General features: G+C 37.3%; 2 protein-coding genes across 5 annotated transcripts in view; both read left to right on the top strand.

Annotated features, from left to right (window-relative positions):
* The window catches only part of LOC128199932 (inter-alpha-trypsin inhibitor heavy chain H4-like), a 25406-nt gene extending 24926 nt beyond the window's left edge, over positions 1–480 (top strand). The window contains exon 17 of the mRNA XM_052891584.1: positions 458–480. Coding sequence (XP_052747544.1) covers positions 458–480 — 23 coding nt within the window. The remainder of the gene's footprint in view (positions 1–457) is intronic.
* A 303-nt stretch (positions 481–783) lies between these two features.
* Positions 784–20770, top strand: part of LOC112058420 (inter-alpha-trypsin inhibitor heavy chain H4) — a gene marked incomplete at its 5' end in the record, with an annotated part of 34961 nt that continues 14974 nt past the window's right edge. For all 4 annotated transcript variants that reach the window (XM_052881267.1, XM_052881269.1, XM_052881270.1 and 1 more), the window contains 16 exon segments: positions 784–900; positions 1597–1793; positions 3148–3258; positions 3965–4218; positions 5478–5581; positions 6156–6296; positions 6792–6992; positions 8180–8315; positions 9279–9449; positions 10975–11112; positions 12241–12407; positions 13900–14046; positions 15489–15668; positions 16919–16991; positions 18783–18980; positions 19465–19545. In XM_052881267.1, coding sequence (XP_052737227.1) covers positions 793–900; positions 1597–1793; positions 3148–3258; positions 3965–4218; positions 5478–5581; positions 6156–6296; positions 6792–6992; positions 8180–8315; positions 9279–9449; positions 10975–11112; positions 12241–12407; positions 13900–14046; positions 15489–15668; positions 16919–16991; positions 18783–18980; positions 19465–19545 — 2407 coding nt within the window.

Below are 20770 nucleotides of genomic sequence, written 5' to 3' on the forward strand. Positions count from 1 at the left end.
TTTAATAGATGTTTATGAATATGGGGGTACAAATCGAATTGTTGGCGTCTCTCTAAATACGGGAGAATTTACTGGATTTATTTCAGCTTATAATACAGTAGAACCCGTTTAATAAGATTTCGCAGGGACCGAACTAAAAACGCGTCTTAGACGGGAAAGCGTAATAAACGGGTGGGGGATAGTGAAAAATATAACAACTAATGTATACATTATATAGTTATAAAAAATAGGGTATTTGGTGTAAAGACTACCTAATTATGTTACTTAAATTTCATTATGTTTCAATTAAATTTTGCTTTTGCAGTGCGTCTTCTAAATTTTCAGTTTAGAATCGCATCATGTCCAGGGTCGTTTGCTGTCAGGGTCTTTCAGTTCTTAAAAATATCATGTAATAGTCTTATCCTGCAACCTTTATGATGGCCTGATTTATGTGTTGTAATTTATTTGTCGCATTTAGAATTACACGCATGTGACATTTAGGCGTATTTAACGGGATGACGAATCGTATTAAGCGTTAGGAAATGTATAAAAACATGGCTCATGTTGTAGGGACTGGCGTAAAACTCAGACCAATTATAGAAGGACCTGTATCGCACTCATAGTCTCGAACAAAATTGTCTGTCATTTTCTGAGGAAAACAAGCTTTGGTTTGGTATATATCTTATACTAAACTAGAAGTTTACACCATTCAATTACACAAGCGTAAAATGATGTAATAAGCGAGAAATCGTTTAAGGCGTGATCGTCTTAAGCGGGTTGTACTGTATATTGTTTATTTTCTAGATTTTCATCATGAAGTCCCGACAACTGATTATAGCATTGTGCATAAGTGTTATAGCAAGTTCTACGGCGCTTCCCACCCGGAATGAACTTGTAGTATTTCGAGATGACTCTTCAGAAGTAAGTAAAAATTAGTCTCAAAATATTAGTTACCTACTGATAGGTTACCTACTGATAGGTTACCTACTGAGATTCGTGATAGCCCAGTGGATCCGGTTCGGGGCTGCACCTCCAACTTTTCAGTTGTGTGCATTTTAAGAAATGAAATATTACGTGTCTCAAACGGTGAAGGAAAACATCGTGAGGAAACCTGCATACCAGAGAATTTTCGTAATTCTCTGCGTGTGTGAAGCCTGCCAATCAGCATTAAGCCAGCGTGGTAGACTATTGGCCTAACCCCTCTCATTCTAAGAGGAGACTCGAGCTCAGCAGTGAGCCGTATATGGATTGATAATGGTGGTGGTGGTGGTACACTTACAATAATTATACATATACATACATACATTCACAAATAATATATAAATAGCTCACATTGACTTATACGTACCTACATCTATGGCAAGTGTACACAACATTCACAAAAAACATGTAAACAGTCAAATATCACACAAGGAACAAAAGAACAGGTATAACTTAACCTAATTATTATAGAGAAGGACCGACCGATGATCGGTGAGTTTTTTTTAAAGACATTATTAGAATTAAAAAATATGTCGATGCCAGGTATAGAACGAGATAGTTCATTATATTTTGCGCATATACGAGCAACGGGGGCTTGATTCTGATGATCTATGTGTTTGTATTGAAATTTTGCAGGCCTCTAACCTAATTAGTGGGATTTTCGATGTCCCCACGGATATCAAAATAACAGAGATGCGCGTACGCTCTGAAATAGCCCTCCGATATGCGTGCACTTCTGTGGTGACTCACGTGCGGAACCCTAAAAAACAGCCTCAGGAGGTTACGTTCCGTATGCTGCTGCCTGACACTGCCTTCATCAGTAACTTTACCATGTAGGTATCTGCATCATCTATACTAATATCATAAAGCTGATATGTATACTGTGGCTGAAGAGTTTGTTTGCTTTAACGCGCTAATCTCAGGAACTATTGGTCTGATTTGAAAAATTCTTTCACTGTTGGGAAGCTACACTATTCCCGTATTCCTACGGGAACGGGATCCACGCGGGCGCGGCGTCTGCTAGTCAATTTATAAATACTAACTCATCGATATAAATCGTTAGATGGGCCCCTCCATACTAAAGAACGCACAGTTTTATGTCATTATCCAAAGACGTGCACGCACATCTTATCTTATTACGTAACAAGCGCATGCTGTGAGTGGACGTAAAAAATATTTACTGTTTTTATTTTATTTTAATCCCTTAATTATGCCTTTTTGTTAATTTTGGAAGTGTTAAAAACACAAGCCACAACATGAATAAAGAGAAAATAATGTGTAACAAGTGATGACGTGCGAAACCAATAACAATTCCGCGACGCTTTGAGGCCCATCTAACGATCAACGATCGATGTGGTAAGTTAGTAACTATCATATTTAATCGATGAGAACTAACAGAACTCTGCGAGAAATTAGATTTTACAACAAATGCATTCCCAAGTATATATTCACTACAGCGTTTTTAAAACACGACACTTTTGTCGAGCAGTGTTGCATTTTCAATTTTGGTAGCTGCAAATTGACCTTCATTTAACTTCACACTATATTTGAACGCTCTTTTAACGTACGTTAAAAAAACTCTCGTGCAAATGGGAGTGTATTTATAACAAGTGTATATATCAATATTTTAGCTTTACCCCGCGGTTGCACCCGTGTATAGATCTTCTCTTTCAGGACTGTCTAAAGAAATCCTTTAGCAATTCTATGAAATGTTCAGTAAAACTTCTCGATTAGTAGTGCACCGTGCTTCGGAAAGCACGTAAAGCCGTCGGTCCCGGATATTGTCATTTACATAGAGTAATAACATTATCCTAAGCCCGCCAACACGCATTGGAACAACGTAGTGAATCTAAGCTTAATTGCCCTCTCTTCCAAGAAGAGGCCTGGTTTTACAGTAGGCCGTTAAAATAGGCTGACAATGTCAGTGTGCCTAGTGGCAGTTTGATACTGTGACGATCGCGTAAACGTAAACGCGAATTTCTAAGGAATTGAAACAGCGCCATCTAGTGGCACTACTGCACAATTGTTTCAATTCCATAAAAAAAATGCGTTTACGTTTACGCGATCGTCACAATCTATAAACATTGAAAACTCCCACTCAGTAGTATAGTGATGGTAGTATCCCTAAAGTCGATTTTCCATTATTTTGTAACAAAAAGATATTTTCTTCAATTATTTCTTTTTCAGGATTTTAGGTGGGAAATGCTACAAAGCGTACGTTAGAGAAAAATTAGAAGCTCAACAGATTTACAATCAATCGGTAGCGGAGGGGCTTAGCGCTGCTCACGTTGCAACCGAGTAAGTTAAACCAAGTAGAATACGATTACTATTAATAGTCTATTAGTTTGTAGAAAAAAAAATAGATTTGAAAGAAAAAAGATTGGAGCTCGTGCATAACAGGATATTCTCAGGCGGCAGTGAGCAAAATAAGATTGAAGTATTCCTATGTCGCAGACGGGCTGACATCGAAGTATCGGAAGAGCAAAACCCAAAATATAGAGTGAAAGTCTATCAAGTCTCACAGTTCCCAGATACACCACCAATAAATACCAGTAATACTTCCAATAAAACATAAACCCTCCTGAGAATAACTTCAAATAGTGCCCGAGGCTTGTGACATTCAGGCAATAGTTAAAAAAAAATATTAACCTTAAGTATCCAAATACGTAAGATCTACTAATGATCTACAGTTTTTTTTTAATAATATTATTATGCAGGATCAATCAACGTGAATGATCATCAACTTTCAATTGCTTTAACTTTTGAGTGCTCGTCATTTACTCTCGGTCGTGTCTAGACTTGACGTGTTCCCTTCTAGGCGGAATGTCCTAAGGATTTTCTTAAATAGCTTATAGGCTAATCCAGGACTGGTGACACTGGGTGCATGTTTAGGGGGGCCCTTCACGCACGTGTTGACTTGCGTGACTAACCTTCACTGCCCAAGTAATTCTCCTCGTTAAAAAACGAACGAAATCACAAGTTTTTTTTTTTGGAAAATCAACAGAGCACGAGACTCGAATCACTTCGTTGTATCAGTGAACGTGCAAGGCAATTCCACAGCTGTCTTTGACTTGAGATACGAAGAATTTCTGGTCCGGCGTAATGGTCTATACAACCATGCTATCAATTTGAATCCTGGAGGTCCTGTGCAAAAAATGGAGGTCGTTGTGCGTATCAAGGAATCACAAAAGATCACTAAACTGTTTGTTCCTGAAATAAGATCTGGCAACGAGGTTGATGCGACGGAAAAAGATACGCGTGAGTAGGAATTATAAGTGATTTTGATTTGTGGTTCGCTTTTGTAAAAATTGGAATAAAAAACAATCTGAAATGATTAAACTGTATTCCAAATATCTTATAACTCATTCTTAAACAAATCGTTACTTTATTAGATGGTTAATACATTAGTTAAATTTAACTTATTGCCACACAAAAAAACATGTCATCATTCTTTACCTAGACAACATCTACCCCACAAACCTCAGAACAAAGCCATAATCATTAATAAACAGCACAGATTAAAATATTTATCTGGATATATGAGTTTTTATATGTTATCTTATGTATTTATAATTATTAAATAATTAAAAATCTAACACTTTATTGTGTGAAAGTGAAATTAGGTATATTTATTTGTCGACACGTGACGGCTAGTACATACAAGGCGGAATTATATTTTTCTGACGTGTCGTGTCGTGACGCATCAGAACAGAATCGGTATCATACATTTTGTATGGCAACGTTTACTCCTAGGTGTTGTTACATGTCGTGATGGCTTCTGATGTTCATACAAAATGTATGATGCCGATTCTGTTCTGTTGCGTCACGATACGACACGTCAGACAAATATAATATGAAGCCACTGGAATGTCTTTCAAAAAGTTCAGTCTTTATTAAACGCTAGCTTTTAGGAAAGTCTTACTATAGTGTTAATGATTATATAAATGATAAGGAAGCTTGGTGTTAAACTGTATTATACGACTGTGTGCTTAGTTTTAAATAAGTTTGTAAAATGGTGATAAACAAAAAAAAATAAACCTTGGCTGAGTTTGTTGTGGGCTCTTCTCGGACCAAGGCGCTTTTGAAACCTCGTAACTTTAATTTTAAGTTTTCGACTATTATTTTAAATTAAATTAAATTAAATTAGACATAACCCTGACTTTTCAAAAGTGCTTGTAAACTAAGCCTAATTGAAATAAATGAATTTTGAATTTTTTGAATTTTTTACACATAAGTGTTAACGTTGCCATACAAAATGTATGACACCGATTCTGTTCTGATACGACACGACACGACTCGTCCGACAAATATAATTCCGCCTTGTAAGCTCCTAGTGACGCATTCTGATACTTTCTGACGATGTTTGGGTCGTCTAGCATATGAAAATTGAATAGATTTTCCATGATTGGCGCAAGATATATGAAACCGATACCATTCTGATCCATCACGACACGGCACTTCATAAAAAGCCTTATTTATGAATGCGCTGTATAAAGTACACAATTTTGCTATTACAGAAAACTCTAAAGCAGAAATTCGTAGAGGTAACAGCAAACGGGAGGTAATCGTTACTTTTGCTCCTGATTTGATAGAACAGGAAAGACTTGCTGAAGTTTATGAGGTATGTCAAAACAGAAAATATACTCTGAGGCACAATTATCCGCCCACTTTAATTTGCGCGAGTATACTAAAATGGGCGGATTATTGTGCCTCAGGTTTATAACAGAAAAACGCTTGGCGTACAAAGATAACATTTTGCATAGTTTGTAATTAGTAGACGATGTAGATATGCAACGTACGAAGTCGCGGGCATCACTAATCTATATACCTATATAAAAACATACATACAGCCGAACGTATAACCTCCTCCTTTTTGGAAGTAGGTTAAAAATGATCGGGTATTGGTAGGGTAGGGGTTGTGTAGGGGTTGGGTAGGGTTATTTAAAAGTTTATAACGAATTTCACGCGGACAAAGTCGCGGGCGTCCACTAGTCTCCAATCAAATCCAAATACCTAGTATTTTAATTTAATGTATTTTTAATTTGTGCCCAGGTATGTCTATGATTATATTTATTCTAATAAAGCTATAAAAGTTATTAAAAAATAAGTGGTAATGGCTATTACCAAACCAACAAATACAACAAGAACATCAAAAAGAAATATATAACAAAAAGTCGTTAAAACTTAACTTTCAGAGAAAATCCAAAGACAAGAACTCAATGGAAAAGTTCATAGGCTATAGTAGCGATGAAGACGAGAGCGAACGAGAAGGTTCAACACTCGGCCAGTTCGTAGTACAGTATGACGTTGAGCGATCTAATAATGGTGAAGTTTTGGTAAATATATTAACTTAAATGAATTCTTAATGCACTGATCTGGAGGCCTAGTGGCAGTTTGGTACTGTTACTATCGCGTTAACGTAATCGCGAATTTCCAAGGAATTGAATCAGCGCCATCTAGTGGCACTACTGCACAACTGTTTCAATTCCATATAAATTCGCGTTTACGTCAACGCGATAGTAACAGTATGAAAATGTTGAAAACTCCCACTAGGCACATAGATTTATAAGGAATTGTATTTTTGCGTTTACGTATTGAGTATCATACTACCATACCATGTCACTTAGCACTTACTTAGAAGGTAACAAACTAAAACAATTTTCAAATACTGCTTTATTTTTTTTTCTATTTATATCTTTCAATATACATTGTAAAACAAACAATGTATGGAGAGTTGGCCACTTCCAATTCAGAACAATGTAGTCGTTGGTGACTTACTTGCTGATAGACTTTCTTGTTTGATGATTCATAGTTTGGAAATTACATTACAGGTAAATGATGGTTATTTTGTACACTTCTTGGCTCCCACGTCGCTGCCGCCTTTAAACAAGTACGTGGTTTTCGTGCTGGATACTTCTGGCTCCATGATGGGCAGGAAAATCGATCAGCTGCGAAGCGCAATGGCGGCCATCCTCTCCGATCTCAATCCAAACGACTATTTCAATATTGTCGAATTCAACTCCGTCGTTACGGTAAGAACTTCTTTAGGTATACTCGTATTTCACTATGTAGATATTATAAAAAAAAATCAAAATTCATTTATTTCAATTAGGCTCAGTTTACAAGCACTTTTGAAAGGTCAGGTTTATGTCATAATTTAATTTAATGGTGGTAATAATAGTCGAAAACTTAAAATTTAAGTTACGAGGGTTCCAAACACGCCTTGGTCCGAGAAGAGCCCATAAAAACTCAGCTAAGGTTTATTTTTTTTTGTTTACCACCATTTTACAAACTTATTTAAAACTAAGCACACAGTCGTATATTACAGTTCAACACCAAGCTTTTTTATCATTTATATAATCATTAAATCATCTCATCATATATATATACTCTGAGGCACAATTATCCGCCCACTTTATTTTATTACAATACAAACAAGACCTTATTCTTACTGCAATTCTATTTATGAAAAGAAATGAAAATCAAATTAGGAATAGTCAGTAGATTACGTCGAGGATTGAAACAGTCCAGTCGTGATGTGAAAATAGAACTGACATAGTTGATAATGATGACCTTTTCAACAAAAACGCCCTGCGATTCACAACTTGGTTAAAGGTTATGTCTCGGTTATGTCTTTTTATTTTCTAAATTGACTCAGGTCTAGTCTAGGTTTCAGCTGTAATAACCAACCTCGCGGCAATAATATACTGCGATTAATATAGCATTCCAGAATGCTGCTTAAAAACCGTTAGATGTATGAGTAGACCAAACTTGGACTTCTTCCAAGTAAATCCGGTTCAATCTTAGATTGCAACATTATTTAGCATCAGGTGAGATAGCAGTCAAATGCTGTGATCCATCGATCGTAGATCGTTAGATGGGCCTCAAAGCGTCGCGGAATTGTCATTGGTTTCGCACATTTAGTACGTCATCATTCGTGACACATTTCTCTTTATTCATGTTGTGGCTTGTGTTTTTACACTTCCAAAATGAACACGGAGGCATAATTAAGGTATTAAAATAAGAAAAAACAGTAAATATTTTTTTAAGTCCACGTCCACTCACAGCATGCGCTTGTTACGTACTAAGATAAGATGTGCACGTCTCTGGGTAATGACATAAAATTGTGCGTTCTTTAGTATGGAGGGGCCCATCTAACGATTTATATCGATGCTGTGATCCTAGTTAATTTTGAAAATTGAATTCTGTTATTTAATAGGTTCACGAACTAAAGGAGGCGGATGACGCTCAGTCGGCTTGGTACAGCAATTCGGCGCTGGTGCCACCAGCTCGCGCAACGCCGGAAAACATTGATAAGGCAAAAGTTATAGTATCCGAACTTGATGTTTCTGGAGGTAACCGAATAGAAGAGATAATAATTATAGTTAAGGTTTCAACGAGACATCCAGTTAAACAGGCAGATGAGCATTGTTTACGCATAACGGTCGGAGGCTGCGGTTAACTGCAAAGTCTAAGTCATCATCATCATTATCAACCCATATTCAGCTCACCGCTGAGCTCGAGTCTCCTCTCAGAATGAGAGGTGTTAAGCTAATAATCCACCACGCTGGCCCAATGCGGATTGGCAGACTTCACACTAGCAGAGAATTCAGCAAATTTTCTGGTATGCAGGTTTAATCACGATGTTTTTCCTTCACCGTTTGAGACACGTGATATTTAATTTCTTAAAATATACACAACTGAAAAGTTGGAGGTTCATGCCCAAACCTGGATTCGAACCCACACCCTCCGAAATCGGAGGCAGAGGTTATATCCACTAGGCTATCACGGCTCTCTAAGTCTAAGTATCTACGTAATATTAGACTAGCATCAGTAATATTATAATACAAGTAAATCGTAACTACTTATCATATAGAGGTACTTACTACAAATGTTTTGACGGCCTCCGTGGCGCAGTGGTATGCGCGGTGGATTTACAAGACGGAGGTCCTGGGTTCGATCCCCGGCTGGGCAGATTGAGATTTTCTTAATTTGTCCAGGTCTGGCTGGTGGGAGGCTTCGGCCGTGGCTAGTTACCACCCTACTGGCAAAGACGTACCGTCAAGCGATTTAGCGTTCCGGGACGATGCCGTGTAGAAACTGAAAGGGGTGTGGATTTTCATCCTCCTCCTAACAAGTTAGCCCACTTCTATCTTAGACTGCATCATACCATCAGGTGAGATTGTAGTCAAGGGCTAACTTGTAAAGAATAAAAAAAAAAATGTAATGAAAGTTTTGTTTTAACCGTTCAAAAATATCATACCCACAAGTGAAAAAGACTCTTTTACTAAAAAAATGTTTCTTTTACTCTCAAACAGTTACCGATATCCACAGCGCGCTGGAAATGGCATTCAACCTTGTAAGACAGGAAATAGCTCAGGAAGATGGAAAAGAATTACCAAATGGAGACACTGGTCCTAGCGATACAGATACAAATGGAAGTCCCAGCGAAACAGACACAAATGTTGATGAGGTAGCAAATATAGAAAGTAAGTTTCAATGGTATTGGTATGTATAGCTAGCAAAATCGATTTTCGATTTATTTTCACAATTCTCAAAACGTGTACTAAAACAACAAATATGATTAATATTAGGTATGCTGTACAATCCATAAAACGTTATTATCATCATCATTATTCTCACAATTATCACCCTCAGACCAATTATAGAAGGACCTGTATCGCACTCATAGTCACGATAAAAATTGTCTGTCATTTTCCGAGGAAAACGAGCTTAGGTTTGGTGTATATCTTATACTAAACTAGAAGTTTGTGCCCATTTTTTACACCATTCAATTACACGAAAAGGTATTTTTAAGGAGCTCTTTAACCGACGAACACGATTACAACTATTTAACATCGATTCTATAGAGACAGTTTTTATAATCGCATTAGATCGTTGATCATATACTTTGACAGAAAAGTAACGTCTAGCGAGGCAGGTCCTATACAATAATTGGTCTGAGTTATCAACCGATGGACGTCCTCTGCTGAACTCTTGTATGGACTTCCTGGATACCCACACTCTTTTTTTTTTGAAATTTACTTGATACCTGATTTTTAGTGTCTCTACATTTACCATGTAGTTACACAACTCGCTAGCTTTGCCCTTTGTTTCGCTTCGTCTGCATTGATCCTGTTACCGGGATTCTTGGGATTCCCGGGAATATAGGGATTAGATATTTAAGACCATAATTTAGGTCAGTGCTAAATTTTATCGAGATTTATGTATAAGTATGTATCTAATCTATATTTAATATGTACAAAAATGAGTTGCTGTTCGTTAGTCTTGCTTAAATTTGAGAACGGCTGAACGGTTTTTGAGTGAGAAAAATTAGAATAATTTCCGGGAAAAACCATAAAAACAACCCTTTTCTATTTTCCATACAAACGTGGGCAGGGGTAAGGCAGGGGTTGGGTAGCGGTAGGTTAGGGGTAGTGTAATGTAGATTAGGGATAAGGAAGAAGTGCACAGCTTCGCTTTGACCGGGTCCGCTAGTCCGTCTATAAAAATATTACTGAACTAAATCAAGTTGCTCAAGCAATCAATCACAATAAAGCTATCGGCGAAAAACAGAGTTTTTAGCCGCTTATACTATCAGATGCCGCGCGGTTTCATCTGCTTGTTCTGTGAATAACACACGGGAATAGTTTTCCGACAGTGTTATTCTTTTTCAAATTGGTTCAATAGTTTCAGAGCCTATTCTATTATGCAAAAAAAACGAACAAATCTTTCCCCTTTATCATCATCATCAACCCATATTCGGCTCACTGCTGAGCTCGAGTCTCCTCTAAGAATGAGAGGGGTTAGGCCAATAGTCTACAGAGACTTCACACACGCAGAGAATTAAGAAAATACTCTGGTGTGCAGGTTTCCTCGCGATGTTTTCCTTCACCGTTTGATACACGTGACATTTAATTTCTTAAAATTTCTAAAAATTTGGAGTCGAGGTTGGTTGGATAGGTTCCCCTTTATAATAATAGATTATAATAAGATTTTACATACTTTTTCCAGAAGATTTGGAGCGTATGGTCATATTTCTGACAGACGGCGATGCCAACGAAGGCGAAACTAGTGCCGCCCGAATCGTTACTTCAATTACTAGGAAAAACTCTGGACATAAACGTGCTTCCTTATACACACTCGCATTTGGTAAGAAATAGGTCAACACCCCCAATACACTACTCGCGAAGTTCATTTCAGGACTGCAAAACCGACAACGATCTAAAGTTGAGCGAGGCAAGGCTCGATCAACTTTTCTAGTAGAGTATTGGGGGTTTTGAAGTAATAGTTAACAAGTTGACGTACAAAATCTTTTTTCAAATGCTAAATATACTTGCGCTTGACAACAATTACGAGCAATTAATGAGGTCTAAGTTGGAATGCGATTGCCTAGAAGATATCCACTCTTGATGGTAAGTAACCATTGCATCAGCTTGCAGCAATGCAAGTGTCTAACAGATACATCAATACATTGCCCATCAGCCGGAAGTATATGAATATGTGGAGTGTATGAATTGATTTATTCCTTTGTTTATTTGGCAAACTACAAGAAGTTTTTACAACATCATTTTACTAGGCTAGGTACTTAACTTTTATAATTCTACGCAGCTGCACTAGGTTTAAGATTCTCAATTTAGGACCTGAATTATAGCTTGGCAATTTCGTTGATGACACTCCTATGATATGCGGGCGACGGGGGGAAGGACTGCGCGGGTATGAAGTCGTGCGCGCCGAGCATCGGGAGTTTTACGAACAAATTTGTCAAGTTATAATAAACAACTCTGAACTGGCTATAGGCAATAGCTTATTAGTCCTAAGTCCACACCATACGGTATCCTTAACAACTTTTATACAATGGTTGTACTTGTCCTATAAATATTATAAACGCGAAAGTTTGTATTGATGTTTGTTTGTTTGGATGTTTGTTACTCTTTAACGCCGCTACTATTGTAGCGATTTGGCTGAAATTTGGAATAGACATAGATTTTACTCTGGATTAACAAATAGTCTACTTTTTATCCCGAAAAAATCCATGGATTCCCGAGGTTTGCGAAAACCTGATGATTTTGATGCCATGAATGGTTGGTACTTATCCATGGCTCGGCTACTGAACTGAATCACCTGAAATTTGAAGTAGAGATAGATTATAGTCTGAATTAACACATATGCTACTTTTTATTCCGGAAAAATCTATGGTTCCCGAGGGATTAACTACTAAAGTCCACGCGAAATCGCGGGCGTCCACTAGTATTTCAATATAAACTGTACGTTATACAGGTGAAGAAGCGAACCGCGTCTTCTTGCGTGAGCTATCGCTTCGCAATGAAGGCTTCATGCGACAGATCTACGTGGCAGCTGACGCGGCACTACAACTGTACGATTTCTACCGACAGGTGTCTTCGCCGCTCCTCTCTCATGTGCAGTTCCAATATCCCCGCAGACAGGTAATAGGCTACTCGCCTGCTGTACAAAACTAAGAAGATTTTTTGCATAAGGCAGTATAGATGCCTAGAAACTCTAATCACATTTTTATTTGTGAAAATAATCTCATAATTGTAATCTATACTTCTATACTAATATTATAAAGAGGAAAACTTTGTTTGTATGTTTGTTTGTTTGTTTGATTGTAATGAATAGGCTCAAAAACTACTGGACCGATTATAAAAATTCTTTCCCCATTTGAAAGCTACATTATCCACAAGTCACATAGGCTAAATTTTATTTTGGAAAAAATAGGGATCCGTAAGATATTTGGTTTTTTCGGACACAAGGTGTAAAAAAACAACCAGAAAAGTAGGGTAGGGGTAGGTAGGAGTAGGGTGGGGGTAGGATAGGGGAAGTTGAAAGTTTACATAGTTTCAAGCGGACGAAGTCGTTGGCGTCGGCTAGTAGTTTTATAAAACAAAATTGTATTTTTATCACATCACCCCAAACGCCGATCATAAACTGTGACGTCATTCGCTACAAAGCATCGGTTTGTGATTGGCGCTTGCGGTGACGTGATATATCACATCACTGCAAACGCCAATCACGCTGTTATTTTTATGAATGACGCCATATGCTAATGTGTTGTGTTTCGGTGGCAAAAATTTTACGTAGATATTTTTTCATTTATATTATTTTTTTTACTGGTAATTATTGACGGGACACAATAAAATATACCTTATAATACTTCCATAAGTTTAAACGCTGTTTACAAAAGAGACAAGTAGCCTATTGAAAACCATGTGATTCATCAGTTGATCATAGCATATCTAATGGAGGAACGATGATTTCAAAAATACTTTTTACAGACTTTAGGCCCTTAAATCTGAGACATAAATATTAAGACATATTATTATCGGTTAATTTCAATGCCCCTCTATAAAGTCAGGCTTTCAGGAGAGGAGATTTTGATTTTGAGATTTACGTATCCCATCTTGAAACAGGGCAGGAATTCTGCCTCTTTTGAGTTATTCAGGACAGATAAATGGGGTATTTATCAGTGGTGACGGAAATAATTTAGATAAAGGTAAACCGTCCGGTTTCTCATATATCTAGACATAGTACAACAATGAATATGCATGGATTTTTAAAGGCGGGAATCGGCTTGCCAGAACTCTTCGTCGTTATCAACCCATATTCGGCTCACTGCTGAGCTCGAGTCTCCTCTCAGAATGAGAGGGGTTAGGCCAATAGTCCACCACGCTGGCCGAATGCGAATTGGCAGACTTCACACACGCAGAGAATTAAGAAATTTCTCTGGTGTGCAGGTTCCCTCACGATGTTTTCCTTCACCATTTGAGACACATGATATATAATTTCTTAAAATGCACACAACTTAGAAGTTGGAGATACATGCTACGGATCGGACTCACACCCTCCGGAATCGGAGACAGAGGTCATATCCTGGACTATCACGGCTCTCAGAATTCTTCGCCGCTGGTATATTTTCAGATAAAAGAAGGCTCCGTGAGTCGCACTCAGTTCCGCAGCATCAACGCAGGCTCCGAGGTGGCGGTCGTCGGCCAGATCGCCGAAGACGTCAACGAGATCACGCCGACAGTTCGCGGCGTGCGTAGCAGCGGCGATGGCTCTGGCAGGGTATTAAACTATCTTTTTATCATCTATCGTCATCTATTTTTTTTTTAATAAAGAATATTTGCCATGTCTTTTAAATATGACCAATATTCCTATTCCCCTCCAACTAGTCGGGAAAGACTATATTAGGAGTGGGCACGACAATAGACCAACGGGGTGGTGATCGAATCACTACCCCTTGGTGATTAGTCCGACCGCTCTTACCATTGAGCTATTGAGGCTATGATGATGATGCGTCTATTATGTAACATATATAGGTATTTATTTTAGTTCTATTATGTAACATATATGTTTATTTTAGTTTAGTTTTATGTGACTACGCTTTTCAATTATGTCACGGACGTTCCGAGGTCTTGGGTTCGATCCCCGGCTGGGCCGATTGAGGTTTTTTTAATTGGTCTGGCAGGCCACGGCCGAAGCCTCCCCGGCCGTGGCTAGCTAGTCCAACTACCGACAGAGACGTACCGCCAAGCGACTTAGTGTTCCGGTACGATGTCGTGTAGAGACTGAAATGGGTCTGGATTTTCATCCTCATCCTAACGAGTTAACCCTTAACAAGTTAAATCTTAAACGCATTTAGTGATTTTGCGCTTATCACATCCTCAGGCAATTTATTCCACAATTTAACTACTCTGTCTCTAAGGAAGTGTTTGAAGGGCTTTAGGGAAGCTCTTTGGCATCTGAGTGTTGTTATAGCCTCTTAATTTGGGGTCACACTTTCTAGTGACTAGTTCCTTTAACTCTACATTTCATCATCATTATTTAATTTTATTTTTATTTATTTGGGACAGAAAACATTTACATATTAGAGGTTAGTAAAGGCTTAAATAACCATGCAAAGGGGTTAATAAATATGTAAACAACAACACTATCCACGAATTACACAAATTAAGAATAAGACATTTACAAACAAGGAAAGTGGTTAACATAAAGCAGTCGAATCAAAAGGAAGAAGTACACAAAAGACAATAAAAATAATTAATTACAATAACATAAATAAAAACAAAGAAAATCATCATCATCATCATCATATCAGCCGATGGACGTCCTCTGCAGGACATGGGCCTTTTGTAAGGAATTCCAAACATCACGATACTGAGCCACCTGCATCCAACGAATCCCTGCGACTCGCTTGATGTCCACCTGGTGGGGGGTCGGCCAACACTGCGCTTACTAGTGCGGGGTCGCCATTCCAGCACTTTGGGACCCCAACGTCCATAGGCTCTTCGAAATATGTGTCCCGCCCATTGCCACTTCAGCTTCGCAATTCGTTGAGCTATGTCGGTGACTTTGGTTCTTCTGCGGATCTCCTCATTTCTGATTCGATCACGCAAAGATACTCCTAACATAGCTCGTTCCATCGCCCGCTGTGTGACTCTGAACCTTCTTATGAGGCCCATAGTTAGTTACTCTACATTTAATTGTTTATAATGTATATTTTACAGAAAACTTACAAATCCAACCCGATAGTGGCTGTAAACAACACAACAGACGAGCACCTGCCGCTGGAGCGCCTGTGGGCGTACCTCACTATCAGACAGCTGCTGGATCAGCACGAGGCTGACCACAATTACAGCAACGACGAGAACAGCCCTGGACAGAAGGCTTTGAATATAGCTCTCCAGGTACAACCTTACTATAAATGCAAATGCCCTTCTATGTATCCCAGACCACCCACCTACGCTAAGCAGTTTAAAATTTACTTACATCTCAATAAGCCTTGTTATTTCTACTTTAATAATGAAATCATTACTTTATCAAAGGATATGTCCCAAAATAGCCCTTTATTATTTACTACCTGACGACGCGCGGTTTCACCCGCGTGGTTCCCGTTCCCGTAAGAATACGGAGATAATATATAGCCTATAGCCTTCCTCGATAAATGGGCTATCTAACACTGAAAGAATTTTTCAAATCGGACCAGTAGTTCCTAAGATTAGCGCGTTCAATCAAACAAACTCTTTAGCTTTATAATATTAGTATAGATAATTTATAAGCAGGTCGACAGTATTTTTTACAGATAGAAGATACAAATTGCTGTTGAGAAAATAATTTTCAGAACTTTTGGAACCCGCATTAATTATATAAATATTTTTTTTTGTTTCGCTCCCTTGTCTACAAATTAAATACAGACAATACAGTGAAAGTGTTCAAAACAGCCAATAAAACACCTGGAATTTAGTTCATATCCGGTGTAAGCTGTCAATGTGACGTAATTTTGTCAAATGTCAATAAGACAAGTTAAATCGTAGAGAGAGACAAAGATACAGACATACAGACTGAGAGAGATACAAAAAAAATCCTTAAATTGCTTGAACAACGCTTGTTGTTGCCATGATAAGAATTCTTAATTAATGTTGTCAGCTAATAAAATATACGTTTTATTTGATTAATTTAAGAAAAGGCGTGTTCCAATTTTTTTAGGTTTTAAGTTCTTTTAAGATAAAAATAATTTGTTCTGCTTAGATGAAACTCGGAATAAAGGCTCAGCCTCCATACAAAATTAGGACATGTCCTTGGCTACACAGTGTAACGACATTTTAACTCGTCTTTATCCATAGCTGCTCTAGTAGGGTCTTGCCAAATTTGGCTAGGCAGGGAGTACAACACGAGTGAAGGGAGTGTTAATCGTTTGTCAAGAAATTTTCTTTTAGAAACATACAAACAAACTATTTAACCAGATCATTATTTAGACATCATATTATCATCTCCATATATTTTTGTAAGGGCCATTTTATGTACTCTCAGTACTTATGTGTTTCAGTGTTCTCTTTATAAATTTTTATTAAAAATGTTTCAAACATGTTTCCAAATTAATTTTCCTGTCGCTAAATCAAGTTTTCCGAACTAGTGATATAAAAAGGATTTTTTTCAGTACGCGTTTGTGACACCCCTGACATCGTTAGTAGTGGTTAGGCCAGATGAAAAAGGAGCTAACGAAATGCGATGTGAGTATTATTTCAGACGATTTAAGCCCAATTTCAATACCTTTTGATGAGTGTCAGATATTCTTATAATAGGGTAGTTGACTCATATCAATTTAATATAAACAATACATGGAATAAGAGCCCAAAATATGTCGATATGAATTAATAAAAGTTAAGGATTTCTTATAAAAAATATTTAAAAATCAGGTATTTTTTTCGAATTATCCTAATGTCAAAAACGCCATTTCGTTACGTTGCAATGTTACTTAGTGTACAAAACGTCAATATTTTTTTCTATCTAGTAGAATGATAATAATTTTTAAGACCATTTAAAAAAAAGTGTCAACGTATAACGTAAAAAAAGTGTCAAAGTATAATGTAAGTTTAAAAAACAAAACATGCCAATAAAAAAAAAGCTCGTAGAAGCTATCAGAAGGTGATGAAACAGGACCCTTGGCCTTCATTCGCACGAGAGATTTTTTAACGGACGTTAAAAAAGATGTTCACACGACAGTGTTTTTAAAACGCGACGCTTTTTTTCTGACCAGTGTTGCATTTTCAATTTAGGCGTTGGAAATAGACCTTCATTTAACTTCATACTATATTTGAACGCTTTTTTAACGTTCGTTAAAAAAAGTCGTTTGTCTGTAAATTCGGTTTACTGACGATAGTTGAACGTGACAACGTCATGAGAAAATACTGATGAAATGGTTGCATTCAAAAAAATGTTCGTTTTACTAAAATACTGTTTAATAATCTTCATAGACCAGAATATACTTTATTTCTTATAAAAAAACTTGGCAACCCTAGAGCGAGGGAACGCTGCATGACGTCATTTTTTATCGAGTATGCAGTCGGCTCCATCGAAATATAAGACGTTGTCACGCCAAAAAACTTTCGTGCAAATGAGGGCATATTAAAAGCTAAAGTTATTGATTTATCTTATAGAATACTGTAAATATATTATTATCTATTCTCACATTTATTTATTTCTCTCTCCTTTTTTTTAAATTTTTAACAATGTTATACATAAAATATACAAAACACTATTAAAAACTTATATAAAAAAAAATTCAACCCTCCCGCTGCGGGACATTTGAGTGCCTAAGCAACCGGTGGTCAGGGCTCCAGAGTGAGGAACCTCCTCACAATACGCGCCGTCTCAAGAATCACTGCCTTCTGCATCCGACTCTTGATCCAACAGTTAAGCGAAAGCTTCTTAAGGTGTTGGTCGAAGCTTTTCGCTATAAGACCATTGACTGAAACAACTATAACAATAATAGTTGACTCAACATTCCACATGGCGGTAATCTTGTGAGCAAGGTCCAAGTATTTTGATACTTTTTCCTTTTCGGCTTTAACCAGATTATCGTCATGTGGAACTGTAATATCAACAATTATTGCACGACCGATCGACTAGCACTATATCAGGTCTATTGGCTACAATATACCTGTCAGTGATAATCGTTCGGTCCCAGTAGAGCAATGCACTGCTATTTTCAAGAACTGACGCTGGGTCGTACCTATAGTAAGGCATCTCAAAATCGATAAGGCCATATTGAAGAACAAGCTGTTGGTGGATTATCTTGGCTACTTAATTATGTCTGTGCAAGTATTCGCCGTTAGCAAGGTGAGAACACCCGGACACAATATGCCTGAGGGACTCCCCAGGGTGATGACACGCTCGACAGATGTCTAGAGTGCCATCTATTATTATCTCTGATTGTTACGTTGGGAAATTCATAGACATCTCTTGCTACGGGGAGACTAACTTCAAACCTAACCTAATTTAAAACCTTTTTTTTAATCTAGCTCGATACGAATACGCGCCTCGCTCTCCGCCTATCATGGCACCCGTCGTACCAGAAGCTACTTTGCATACCTCAAACGAGTACGCCTCAGACGGTTTCAGTGCATTTCCTATGTCTGCTGCTCTTGTACCAGGCAATACAATGAAAACTTACTCCGTTGATCGTCATTTCGTGGGCCCTACTCTTAGAGCTGGAGGAGGTAATTTATTTTTTTTACTATAAACCATTATTATGTTATTTTAAAACCAAAGGTGATGGTCCATTTTAAATCCACTCTTGTACCCTTGTAGGATTTTATAAAAAAATATTAAAGTGAATAAATCTAACTAAATAAAAAGAAATAAATAAAATAAAAACCCAAGTTTTTGAGTTATATCAAGATGGCGCCCCTAAAGCAACTATGACATGACAATTGACAGCAAACGTCAAATCGATTACTGCATTGAAAGCGTCATCTATCCGCCATTGTTACCCTGGTTGCATTTCTTGGGAGATAATGAATATTATTTCGAAAGAATTAAAGTAAATTCGTAGATTTATATGCTCAAAAAAGTTTAAAAAAATATCTTCTTTTATTTCTGCTAGGTTACAATGCTGATCCTGGGCTCCATACAATTTTGGACCATCTCCTTTAAGTAGGTAAATTTTACTACTTAATGTTTTGTGTAATTTGTTTCAAATAGTAGGCCGAATCCCAAAAAGTTACGCCCACACTCTCAATACTGCGTCCAGGGCAAGCACAGCACGATTCACTGCAATCTCAGGTAAGAAGTTCATTGACTTTCTCAAAAACGCTTTATACTATTTTTTTTTATTCATAATAGACTTGCGCTTGACTAAAATCATGCCTGGTGGAAAGCAATGTTGAGGTCTAGGTTTAAGCGTGCTTGCCTAGAAAGTGCCTATTCACTCTTGTCTTGAAGGTGCACAATTCATAATTGTTAGGAAACACAGAAGCTGGAAGGGCATTCCACATCTTCGCTGTTCTTATTAGAAACGTCGATGCGAAACGTTTTGTGCGAGTCGACTGGACATCGACAACAAAAGGATACCAATTTATTTAGAACAAAAGAATGACGTCACCCATTCGTAAGATCATTAGATTTGTATGGGCAAACAAAATTACAAACATCTTTGGTACTTACTTATGAGTTTATAATACATTATATATCTAACCTTATTTAGTTTAAAAGCATCCCGAAAATATGTGTTTTTTTGTGTATTAATTAGTTAATATTGGCCTTATTTTCCCGAAAGACTTTTTCGCATTTATAATATTAGCATATTTTTTTTCATGAAAATCATGAAAAAAAATATGCTAATATTATAAATGCGAAAGTCTGTCTGTCTGTTACCTTTTCACGGCTAAACGGCTGAACCATAGGGTTATATATATACCTTGGAGCAAAACATAGGGTAGGTACATATTGACCCTAAAATAAATATAAAGGGGGTGAAATAGGTGTGGAAAGTTTGTATGGAAAGTCCTTCATTTTTAGACTTACCTACAGTTTTAAAAACTTGTTCATAAATCATGAAAAAAATACAAAATATAATGTGATTTTTTTTTAATTAACCCAAAAAGAGGTGAAATAGTTCTTGAAAGTTTACATTGATTTCCACGCGAACGAAGTCGCAGGCGTCCGCTAGTATATCCCAATTGGAGATATTTTATTGCTATAGTTGTATAGATTTGAATATGCAATATCGAAAAGCGCTCATGTCAGGTATTCTATACATACATCCATTGACCTCTTGTAATAAATAGGAGATCGATGCATACATCTCACAAATATAAAAAAAAAACATACATACAGCCGAACATAGAACCTCCTCCTTTTTGGAAGTCGGTTAAAAATATCTAATAACATATTTGGATTTACTTACTTAAAAACAAATAATCTTAGTAATTTTCGAAGGCTAATTAACACCAAAATGTAAAACAATAGTTTCTTTTAGAAATTATACACTGGTTTAAAAAATAATTAG

The sequence above is a fragment of the Bicyclus anynana genome, chromosome 4, assembly GCF_947172395.1.
Source record: "Bicyclus anynana chromosome 4, ilBicAnyn1.1, whole genome shotgun sequence".
NCBI lineage: Eukaryota > Metazoa > Arthropoda > Insecta > Lepidoptera > Nymphalidae > Bicyclus > Bicyclus anynana.